The sequence below is a fragment of the Bombyx mori genome, chromosome 27 (genome assembly GCF_030269925.1).
Source record: "Bombyx mori chromosome 27, ASM3026992v2".
Lineage (NCBI taxonomy): Eukaryota > Metazoa > Arthropoda > Insecta > Lepidoptera > Bombycidae > Bombyx > Bombyx mori.
This window is the reverse complement of record NC_085133.1, coordinates 5,793,399-5,805,692: the sequence shown is the minus strand read 5'-3', so window position 1 is coordinate 5,805,692 and position 12,294 is coordinate 5,793,399. Positions and strand designations below refer to the sequence as shown.

Genomic DNA, 12,294 nt, shown 5'->3' with positions numbered 1-12,294 from the left:
TTTTTACGGGGTATTTTGTAACACTTTGTATAACGTAATATTAGTAATAAATTATTATTAAATCGTCCAATGAAATTCGCAGCAAAGTAATAAATCACTCGTGCCCGGACACGATAGACGAGCGAGCGATCAACAAGAAGAACCTGACGTTATACACGAAACACGAGAACTTGACTCTGGCGCTGGTCTCCTCGCAGGCCATCGGGTGTAACATCGTCAACATCGACGCTCACGATCTTGCTAAAGGTAAACGAATATAAAAACTCTTTTTTTTTTAGTTGATCTACCTGTGTTCATTAATTATGTTAAAATTTTCTGGAAACATAATGTGTTTCTTTAATTGGCTCATGTTTGGGAAAACATCCTCTGTACCCTGTGTCTAGTTAAATGCTGTTGAAACATTGTTTATTAAATAAATAAAATAATACGCATTTATTAGCTTCAGACGCATGTATGTATGTATGTAACGGAATCTTTGAACATGATTTTGACCCCCTTCAAAACGTTGGATTAACTCGAAATTTGGTATACTTATTAAGGACCGATGACAATTCAATATTTAAAAAAAATATATAGAAAAAATTAAATTCAATTAAAAAATGAAAAATAAATAATAGTTTAAAAAACTAACAAAGTACGCTTTTATAGAAAATCCAACTAAAAAATTGAAAATAAATTTTAATAAATTTGAATTAAAAATAGTTAAGAAAAAATGATTTAATTGTAAAAAAAACGTGTGGGGTGCATGGTAACAGTGGTTATAAATATTTTATGAACTGATATGAGTAGAAGGGTTATTTTAATAATACCCTGAAAAGCACCCCACGCTTTTTTACAATAAAATCATTTTTTCCTACACTATTTTTAATTCAAATTTAATAAAAAAAATATCTATTTTTTAGTTGGATTTTCTATAAAAGCGTGTTTTGTTCGTTTTTGAAACTATTTTTTTTTCTACCTAAATTTATGGTCTTGAGAGACCATATTATCAGCGTCACCGGGCGAGTAGGTGAGCTCACAGGGCTCAAACCTAACGTTGTTGATAACAAGAACACTGGCAAGAGCAGTGCTTTGCAGAACGATGACCGCAACAACTCAATAATATATCTTTACATTATGAACATTAAGTCGAATATCCATTGTTTTAATTCCTTTCAATAATTAGTCTAAAACTTCAGTCTTAGATGTCTTGATATAATAAAAACCAAAAACCGAACATAAATAGAGTTTTGTTGTTAAAATAAATCCGAAGCTATACTTCTGATGTTGGCTTTTGACGGTTTAGGTGTTTAGGAATTATTGTTGCACATAGACATGTCATCGTGAACGCCCATCTTGAGACATGAGGTCGATGTCTCAAAAGAATAGGGTCTATAACAACACCTTTGAAACTGTTACTTTGCACCTGACATAAAGAGGATGGGTGTATTAACCCATGCAGGCTTATAATACATCCCATTACGGTTAATGACAATAAATTCGTACTTACGTGATATAAAAAATTTGAAAAAACATGCGTTTATGTTATTGAATAGATTTATAGTCCTTGCCAGATATTTATTTGGTCTTGGAGTCTTCGGTGTCTCAAAAGTAAAGATGGAATTTTGTTCTATAAATAAACATATAAATTAATGGAAATTAGTCTTTATGCATTTTAAACTTAAAATACTTATTATGGGGTATTTTTCAAATAACCTTGTTACAGAAGAAAAAATGTGTTTTTGCTTTAAACAGTATAACATTTATAAAATGCATTAAAATATTTCTTCAGGCAAACCTCATCTGGTGCTCGGTCTCCTGTGGCAGATCATCCGAATTGGTCTCTTCAACCAGATAACGCTGGAGCACTGCCCCGGACTCACGGAATTGCTGAATGACCAGGTATGAATCTATCTTTCTTTCATATTGTAATGTGTTCCAATATGAAAGTTGGGGTAGCCGTTGTACTGTAAAAACTGAGACCTTAGAACTCATTTCTCAAGGTGGGTGGCGGATTTACGTTGTAGATATCTATGGGCTCCGGTAACTATTTAACCCCAGGTGGGCCGTGAGTTTGGCCACCCATCTAAGAAATAAATAGATCGTGCACCGCTGTAATTATCACTAAATCTATGAAATTCACGTGTGTATGCATAACGATGGAGATAAGGTCTTTCACCGAGCGGATGATATTGCTCGATAGACCGACAGTCCGAATGTTGTTATTTGGAACTTGTATATATGGAAGCTTATGTTGAAAAGGCGTAAGCGAGATTCAGGCATCTGTCAAATATCTTGCGTTGTATGATGGCTACCCGCCACACATGTATTGGTTGAGACTGCTCGCGCGCCACCGACGAAGGGCTCGACGAGCGAATTAACCCATAGACACAGCCCACTGAGTTTCTCGTCGGATCTTCTCAGTGGGTCACGTTTCCGATCCGGTGGGAGATTCTGCGAAACACTGCTCTTGCTATGGTCAGTGTTAGCAACACTCCGGTTTGAGCCCAGTGAGCTCACCTACACACGTTAGGGTGCAGCTGAAATAGCCTCTCAAGACTATCAGCATAGGTAGGGGAAAAAAAAATCGCGCGCCACGCACGTTGATGGTACCGTGACACTATCTAATGCCACGTAACGTTCGGTCAGCTTAATATTAATGTGTCAATGTTTGTCCCCAGGAACGCATCGAGGATCTGTTGGCTCTGTCCCCGGAGGCCATCCTGCTGCGCTGGGTCAACCACCAGCTGCAGTCCGCCGGCGTCACGCGGCGCTGCGCCAACTTCCAGCACGACGTGGCCGACTCCGAGATCTACTCCTACCTGCTGAAGCAGATCGCGCCCTCCGACGCCGGCGTCACGCTCGAGGCTCTCTCGGTACTCTATAACTCCCAACTCTGCTACGCTAGATAGGGTCAGAACCACTTGGTTGGACCATAGCACTTATACTCAGAGGAATTGTGCTGATGCAAAAGCAAGTGTCTACCGGAAACGTCACACAGCCGTTACTCTACTAAAAGTGGATAATGCATCATCCATCATCACCGGGTCACGTGATCGACACGTGATGATCAATTATAATACAGGTAGCCCTCCTATAACACGTTAGATACGTTCCTGCAAGTGGGCTGTGAGCTTGTCCACCCATCTAAGCAATAAAAATTTTAAATATATATTTGTTGTTACTATAGGAGTCCGATCTGCACCGTCGCGCCGAGATAATGTTGCAACAAGCGGAGAAGCTGCGGTGCCGCGCGTTCGTGACGCCCGCCGACGTGGTGGCCGGCGTCTACAAACTCAACCTGGCGTTCGTGGCCAACCTCTTCAACCAGCACCCCGGCCTCCAGCGCACCGACGACGCAGAGGAGTACCACCAGCTCGACGAGACTAGGGAAGAGAAAAGTCAGTTATACAACTTAATACGTATCAATAATTCGTTTTTAATACATAATTCGACGCTTGAAACGCAAACGTGACTAAGCGACAATGCGTGAACTTTACAGTAGACTAATTTAAAGTTGAAATACCTGAAAACAAAAATATTTTAACGAATCTAGCTGTAGGATTGAAATTATTTTAATAGACCTACAAATATATTTTTCTTGCGCATCGAAGACGGTTATTGCCTATCATTTATGTACAAAGCAGTTATTGTCGCTTAGTCACGTTTGCCTTTCAAGCGTCGATATGTAAATGAAGCTCTCTTGGCCCTTCATAGCATTTCAATTTCCCGCGCATTAGCTTCGACTATCATATTATCTATGATGGAAGCTATGTTCATTCTATAATTGGGATCGCTCTCTGGCTTTGGACAATCAAAAAGATAACGTGCTTTCTTAAAAAATTACAAAAATCTGCACATTTAAAAAAAGGTTTCAATATTGAAGCAATAGCTTTAGGTAAACAACCGTGAAGTGTACCACAATAAGTTCGCACGTTACCGAATGACCGTGGGTTGTTGCGAAATCTCCAGTTTTATTTTCTTTATACCTCAAATAGAACAAATTAATATTTTTAGAACAATGAACTTCGTTCCTATCCGGTGTCATGGACACCACACATATTTTTTTATAATTTTTGTTATTGCGAATACTTTACAGTTTAAGACATAACAGATGACTAAAGTATTATCCGTTGACTATCGAGGATTATGCTAACTACTACAATCTTGAAAGGAAATGTCGTAAACTATAAAAAATAAAAATTCAATATTAGACTAACTAAAATTACGTTCTCGTCTCGCGAATGAAATACTGAAAGGTTTTTGTGTTCGTTTCCAGCGTACCGTAACTGGATGAACTCGATGGGCGTGGCGCCGCACGTGAACTGGCTGTACTCCGACCTCACCGACGGACTCGTCATCTTCCAGCTGTACGACATCATCAAGCCGGGCATCGTCAATTGGAAGAAGGTAAATGATATAGTCTGAATTATGTAAGGGGTTTCATATCGGTTTACTTTGATCTTTCTTGACGACAGAGCCACCTTTTAATAAAGGGCGGAACTAATATCACAAACTGACAACAAAAATAAGTAAGTAGGTATATCATTATTTATTTGAGATTGCAAACATTGATTGATTACAAACGTTGATTACAAACATAAATGAAATTATAAGGGATATGCATTTAGCAAATCTGTAATAAGGTATATTTTACTGTTTTATTAGTCCATTTGACGACACGTTTACAAAGGATATTCAGTTGGAAATCAACACATTGAAATCCTTTTATAAATTTGTATGTACCGATGTACCTATTAGATCAGCGAATATAGGAATTAGGTTTTTTTTTTTTTTAAACTGCAAATATTGAAAACGCAAATGAAGAGAGTGTGGCGGTTAGCCATGACAGATGCCTGAATCTCGCTTACGACATTTTCAAGATAAGCTTGCTTATATACAAATTCCGAACAACAACATTGAAATCGTCGTTCTACCGAGTAATATCACACGCTTGGTGGAAGATCTTTCTTTCGTCGTAAACCCAAAGAGAGCGCGAGAGCTTTTACTGTATGTCTGTATTATGTGACTTCAGGTTCACCGTCAGTTCTCGAAGCTGCGCAAGTTCATGGAGCGCCTGGAGAACTGCAACTACGCGGTGGAGCTCGGCCGCGCGCTCGGCTTCTCGCTCGTCGGCATCGCGGGCGCAGACATCAACGAGGGGAACGCCACGCTCACGCTGGGTGCGACAAGCGTTTTGCATCTACCTATACTCGACTATCAGTTCTTACACCTATACTGATAGACTTGAGAGGATTTTTATGCTTAGATGGGTGGACGACTCACAGCCCATAGACAACTACGACGTGCCACCCATCTTGAGATATAAGTTCTAAGGTCTCAGTATAGTTACAAAGGCTGCCACGCCCTTCAAACCGAAACGCATTACTGCTTCACGGCAGAAATAGACGGGGTGCTGGTACCTGCCCGTGCGGACTCAATACGTAATACCACCAGTAATTACGCAAATTATAATTTTGCTGGTTTCATTTTTGTTACATGATGTTATCCCTTCACCGTGGAAGTCAATCGTGAACATTTGTTGAGTACGTATTTCATTAGAAAAATTGGTACCCGCCTGCGGGATTCGAACACCGGTGCATCGCTAGATACGAATGCCACGACAACTATTTCAGCTTCTCCTTGACTCGGTGAGCTCCGGGGCTCAAGCCGGAGTGTTGCTAACACTGGCCCTAGTAAGAGCAGTGCTTCACAGAATCTACCACTGGATCGGAAACGCGACCCACTGAAAAGATTCGGCGAGAAACTCAGTTAGCAATTGGTTCTAATAACCTCTCCTTGGCTCTGTCCGGTTTTATACAACAGAACGTTAACCCCGTCACCGATTTTGAGACATGAGGTCGACGTCTCAATTGTGTTTTCCACCGTTGAAACCCAGCTACTTAGCGGCAAACATAACAAGGTTATGGTACTTTCCCATTCCATACCAAGACCAGGCAAACTTTTGATTCATTCATTCATTCTCCACGCTGACATTAGATATCTAAAAATACTAAAAGACTATATCTTGACCATATTCGTTGAAATTTTCAGCTCTGATCTGGCAACTGATGCGAGCGTACACGCTGTCGGTGCTGACCCGGCTGGCCAACACTGGCAACCCTATCATAGAGAAGGAAATCGTTCAGTGGGTCAATAATAAGCTGCAGAGCGCGGGCAAGCAGTCCTCCATTAGGAGCTTCCAGGTACTGTCTTAAGAGACATTAAAGATGTTCTAGTCAGGATAAGATTCCAGATTGTTGCCACCTTAAGAGGCAAGTACCACTTAAAATCAGAGAGACCGTGAGCTCGTTCACCCTTCTATCCATCCAAAAGAGAAAATACTTAAAAGGCATTAATACTTACCCAATGATTATGTTAATAGTATAATAGAATGATATGTACTAGCATCTATTTGAGGGATATAATTAAGGTTTGATTAGAACATTCCTGCGGCATCACATAATCGTTGTTTGTGTACGTTGTCTGTGGTTGCAATCGATTTTAAATTTAAAGATAAATAGACACATAAATAGAAACAAATTTTAGAGAAATTGTCGATTCAATTTCGTACAAATTGTTATGTTTTATTAAATTGTAAATTGGCTTAGAAAACGATAAGGCCTTTTTTCGTTTTAATGTCTAAAAGAATTAGATACTTTAAAAAAACATATCTAAGTAATTTTTCTTGATTCAAGTTAATGAAAATAATGAAATTCTTCAATTTATTTTATTAACTTAATGAATGATATAATGAAAATTCTTCAATTTATTTTATTAAGTTAATGAATGATATAATGAAAATTCTTCAATTTATTTTATTAACTTAATGAATGATATAATGAAAATTCTTCAATTTATTTTATTAACTTAATGAATGATATAATGAAAATTCTTCAATTTATTTTATTAAGTTTTAATAACATAATAAAAATGTATTTTTCAGGATGAAGTACTGGCCGATGGGAAGGTCGTTATTGACTTGATCGATGCCATCAAACCGGGCTCCATCAACTACGACCTAGTGCTGCCCGGAGGCAACGAGGAGGTTCGTTCGATTATCTTGTTAACACATTTATCGTGTATTCAGACCCGTAAAAATTTGAATTAAGTTATTTATTTTTCGTAATTAGCAGTGGTAGGGCGTATTTTAGGCCCTAGCTGTGCCGGCTTGAAGTTGTATCTTCTGTTCTTTTTTTATTGCCCTTGTAGGCAGACGAGCATACGGCCCACCTGATGGTAAGTGGTTACCGTCGCCCATGGACTTCAGCAATGCCAGGAGCAGAGCAGAGCCGCTGCCTACCGTAACTTACCGTATCTTGTCTATTTCTGTCTCGAAGTAGTCACACGTTCCAAATTTGAAGAGTGGGACAGTTATAAATTGGAGACATAGGCTTCATATCATTCTTATTTTTTAAACAATACTTATTCATAATGGAAGTCGTTTGTGACATTTGTGAAATATTTATGTCCTTAGGACAGTTGCAACGCTCTACATCGGGCGACCCTTGTTACGAATATCCATAATAAATTGTTACAGATATATTCTGATGTCATGTAATGATTACTTCTAAAATGTTAACATTGTGAACGTAAGAACTGAGGTGTTATGTAATAATTCGACAGGAGAACTTGGCGAACGCTAAATACGCGATATCGATGGCTCGTCGCTGCGGCGGGCGCGTGTACGCGCTTCCCGAGGACATCACCGAACGGAAGCCCAAGATGATCATGACGGTGTTCGCCTGCCTCATGGCGCTGGACTACATACCCACCATGGACGCGCCCGTCAAGCCGTAAGTCGGACCGGCCTGAGCTTGTTGTCGATAAAATTCAGTTTCGTTGTATCGATGATGTCAATGATGGAATTTTACAATATTGCTTAACCTACAATTTAATATATCAAATGCAGTTTTCCCTAAATGGATAAAACAACCGACTAGTGTTGGAAAACTCCCGTTAAAATATCGATAATCTCGTAAATCGTATCTCTTTTTTTAAATATTTCAAATTGCAAAGATATTATTTCTTCGTACTATTTCCATTGATATTCCGTCAATGATGTTGTAAAGACATTTATATGTTAATAAGATTTATAAACGAAATTTAATGTTATCGACACGAAAATAGCCAAAATTCTATGTTCGACAATTAACGGATCTATGTGTGCGTTAGCTTGGGCTGATCGTGTATACATATAAATATAAAATCAATTGTATAACCCACCTCCCCGTTACAACGAAATATATATAGGAGTTGATTTCGCCATTTTGAAAAATAAAAGACTGAAAAATGTCTTACATTCCATACTGTGTATGTTTATACAATACATCATTATTCTGTGCTGTGGTGAATAATATGGAAATAATTCGTTCGCATTTCGTAAAGACTAACAGATTTATTTACAAATGAAATGCATACAATATTCACAATAATTTAAAACGGAAACAATATTTCAAAGATCTATGCCATTTCAAAATATGTACAATCAAAAAAGAAATTGAAATGTGAACTGAATTGATTTATATTTGTTCGATTTATCTTCAATGAAGTAACGAATTGTTTTCATATAATCAATTATTGGGATTGGTGAATGTTTAATTTACTGCTTATTGTGTCTCATACTTTCGTGTTTGTGTAATAGGTGGGAACATTATATATATGTAATATTATTATATATGAAAATATAAACATGCAATATTTAAAAGTATTTAGTAAAAAAATCAGTTGAGAAACTGTTGGTTTTAAGAATAACATGCTGCGTATTCTATTCATATTTACAAACCGATACCTCCAATGAACACTACTCTAACTCAAAATTTTGAAATTTTGGTTTTCCACGCAAATCGCTTCACTATGTTAAAAGTATTACAATTAATCATTATTAATGGGGTTCAAAGCAAGGGTAAATCAGCTAGCTACACAAAAAAACCATAAATATATCTGCAATAATAAAGATTTTATCAACTTTTTTCGTTTAAACGCTCCTCCTGTAAATCTACGAATTTGGAGTTAGCGTAGTGTTCATTGGAGGCATCGAAACATAACTTATTAAAGTTTATATAATATAATATGTTTAATTGATATATTAACTTTCAGTTTTTTTGTTTTTTTACTTGGCCTTTCAACTATATAAATAAAGTTAAACAATAAGCAGCCATGTTTGTAACTAAATGTAGTTTTACGAACAATATATTGTATAATTTCTCTCTTTTATAAGTTATCATTTTAAAACTTCAGCGTTTTATAAAACTGCCTGAAAATACTTAATATACAAGCGTTTTTCTAATTTTTGTAATTCCGTAATGAATGATCGCGGCCTAAAATAAACTAAATATAACTCGTTAAAAAGCGAATAGCTATTGCATTCACGGTACTTTAAAAAAATACTTTTAAATATTAAAAATGAAGGAATTTTAGTGCTTATAAAATAAATTAGTATTAATTACTTGTCAACTTTTATACATTTTTTACAACGAATCTTTTTTTACGATATAATGTATTTTTTTCTCATTTTTTTTAATTGGATTTGTAAGGACACTCGTGCTGCCCGTGCCAACGGAAATGTGCTAAGTAAAAAAATGCACCATTTTATTAAAATGACAAAAAGACATAAACTCAATATAATGCAGTTTTTGTGTATTTTAGATCAACTTTCATTTTATAATTAATTATTCGAAAGTGTAATACGTATTTTATTTATGAATATTGCTTATAAAAACATTGGGAGTTGGCAATCATGTGTGTGTGTGGAATTGATTATGTGATATTACATGGGTGTTTGTATTGTTATGTACAACGGAACTGCGTAATCGTACGTGTCTGTACGTTTTATATACATTTTTGTAGTTACGTATTTTAATGTCATATACTTACAATGTCAATTGTCTACAAATTGACTACGAACAAAAGATTTGTAGACAATTGCGTCGTGCCTCTTTTCTTTTTCATAACTTTATTTACATTCCTTGTTTACTCTGCATTCCTTTATTGGCATTTGTATTTTATAATTATGAAAAAAAAAAAAAAAACATTAAACTCCATTTAATTAAAAATTGCCTACATATTAATTGTATTGCAGAATGTATTTCATATTTTTTATTAGATTTTACATTCCTCAGGGGAAACAACGATTATATTATTTGCTATTATTTTTTTTTAAATGTAAATTTTTTATTTTGTTAGTTTTATTATTTAAGGATTTTTAAAACGATTTTAGAATTTTAGTTTTTTTTTTATCTATGATGATCATTATGCTAAGAATAATTTTGTTTATAAACTGAAATTAACTAACAACGCTGGATCTAGTGATACTTGCTACTTGTCTGGAATGTTTAGACGAAAATGTAAACAAATAAAATAAAAACCGATTTCGTATTTCGCATCTTTTCATTTCTCCTTTTCGCACTAAAACTATTTAGCGACTGTAAATTCTCCACGTCTAAGCGACTGATAATAGATATATAGAATAGAGCAGATTAAAAAAAAAATTACAATTTTAAAAATGGAGCTAACTATTAAAAATAATATGGAATTGGAAATGAATTTTTTTCTATATGCAAATATTTTATTACCTTTATTACCTAGACAAATCAATTCGATTTAATGATTATTGTAAGTTTAACAGCATATATTTACTAACCAATATATCAAGTTGGTAAAGATTATATTAATTCTACTTAAATGCATTATTCGGAAGCGGATGAAATTGATTTGGAATCGAAATCTGCTCATCTTTCGTTACATCGTCTCCCGCCAGTTGCACAGCATCATACCAGCACAATCTGGGGGACCTGGATACTTAAACCGAATCTTGTGTGATTTTAGATCCAGTGATGATGCTGTAATTACCGAAACAGTAGAGACTACAGAGATGTACCAACTGGTGGAGGATTCGGGCTGGGGTATGCCGACTGCTGAGAAACCAGAGCCGCCTCCAAAGCCTGATAATTTATCGCCACTGCCTAGATCTAATTCTGAGGAGTCGATTAATTAGACACAACGGCGACTAGGTTAATAAGGTGGCTGCAAATGAAAGGTCAAACATTCCGTATTTCATTTCTTTTATTTATGTTTAGAAAGGTCTGCAGACTGCTGTTTTTAATGACTAACGGGGCTGAAAATATTTCGTTTTTAGGTGCAGTATTCATTTCATATTTTTTTAATTTTATTTTTGTAAAATTTTATAATGATATATTTAAGATCCAATTTTTTATTTATTAAATAATAAATATTAATAAAATATTAATAATTTATTTAATGTAGTTTTTTTAAATACGCCTTTTTTATTTACTGCTTAGACGGGTGGACGAGCTCATAGCCCACCTGATGTTAAGTGGTCTTTTGATATGACATAAGGACGATATCTCGTTAATGTACAGTGGCTGCCTGCCCTATCTTTCAAAACGGAACGCATGTTTATTTCGCGGCAGAGAAGTTGATCGGTGGTACCTCATCTGTACTCTCAATACATCCAACAAATTATCCGTACAATTTACATATCTATATATTAATACGTGAAGCAAAAACTTTGTATCCCTTTTTACGAAAATTGCGCGGACGGAGAAGTATGAAATTTCCCACACTTATAGAGCATATAGAGAAGAAGTACACAATGATAATATTTTTTTTAAAATAGTGCGTAAAAAATATATTAAATCAATAAAAAAACATTACACACACTACATACCATGTATTTGACGCACACACGCAGGCATACTATTTATTGTCAAAGTTTTGTTCTTGACGTCTGTTGTCAAATTGAGAATAGATTAAATATTGTTTGTCTTTATTAATATTTTTTATAGAGTAGCCTTGGCGAAATTTATGATTAAAGAAGTATAAAATACAATCACAATAGTGTACAGACTTACAATTCCAATTAATTATAGTCGAATTTCGACTACTGCGAGACCTCTAGTCATTAAAGATACCTCAGACTGTTATGTTATGCTCTTACAATAAAAAACAATGTTACAATTTTTTAAGTAACCTAAGGTATATCCCGTTTTCTAAGTAAACTTTATTTTGATTATAGAGGTATTCATTGGTATTGTTTTTCGGAAAATCGGTGCAAACATATTGCGTTATCCAAACGAGGTTTTTTATTTATTATTGAGCCCTTACTACTTGTTGCTACTTATTTTATGCACTAAGTTGCTACTTATTTTGTATTAACTTACATATTTTTAGTATTTATTTGTATTTAATCGTATGTAAGTCTATCTTATATTGTGTTTATTTTTCACATGTGTATAAGTATATATTTTTATGTAAGTTTATTAAGATAAAGCACCGTCCAGTTTGCTTATTCCT

At 35.4% G+C, this 12,294-nt stretch overlaps 1 protein-coding gene and 1 long non-coding RNA gene across 2 annotated transcripts in view; one reads left to right on the top strand and one right to left on the bottom strand.

The window, feature by feature from the left end:
- The window catches only part of LOC101745417 (plastin-2), a 53,280-nt gene extending 42,046 nt beyond the window's left edge, over positions 1 to 11,234 (top strand). The window contains exons 6-15 of the mRNA XM_004923454.5: positions 83 to 246; positions 1,772 to 1,881; positions 2,661 to 2,855; positions 3,170 to 3,380; positions 4,259 to 4,389; positions 5,015 to 5,162; positions 6,034 to 6,185; positions 6,926 to 7,027; positions 7,606 to 7,775; positions 10,807 to 11,234. Of these exons, the coding sequence (XP_004923511.1) occupies positions 83 to 246; positions 1,772 to 1,881; positions 2,661 to 2,855; positions 3,170 to 3,380; positions 4,259 to 4,389; positions 5,015 to 5,162; positions 6,034 to 6,185; positions 6,926 to 7,027; positions 7,606 to 7,775; positions 10,807 to 10,975 (1,552 nt within the window). The 3' untranslated portion in view covers positions 10,976 to 11,234. The remainder of the gene's footprint in view (positions 1 to 82; positions 247 to 1,771; positions 1,882 to 2,660; positions 2,856 to 3,169; positions 3,381 to 4,258; positions 4,390 to 5,014; positions 5,163 to 6,033; positions 6,186 to 6,925; positions 7,028 to 7,605; positions 7,776 to 10,806) is intronic.
- The window catches only part of LOC134201541 (uncharacterized), a 315,836-nt gene that overhangs the window by 51,815 nt on the left and 251,727 nt on the right, over positions 1 to 12,294 (bottom strand). The window lies entirely within an intron of this gene.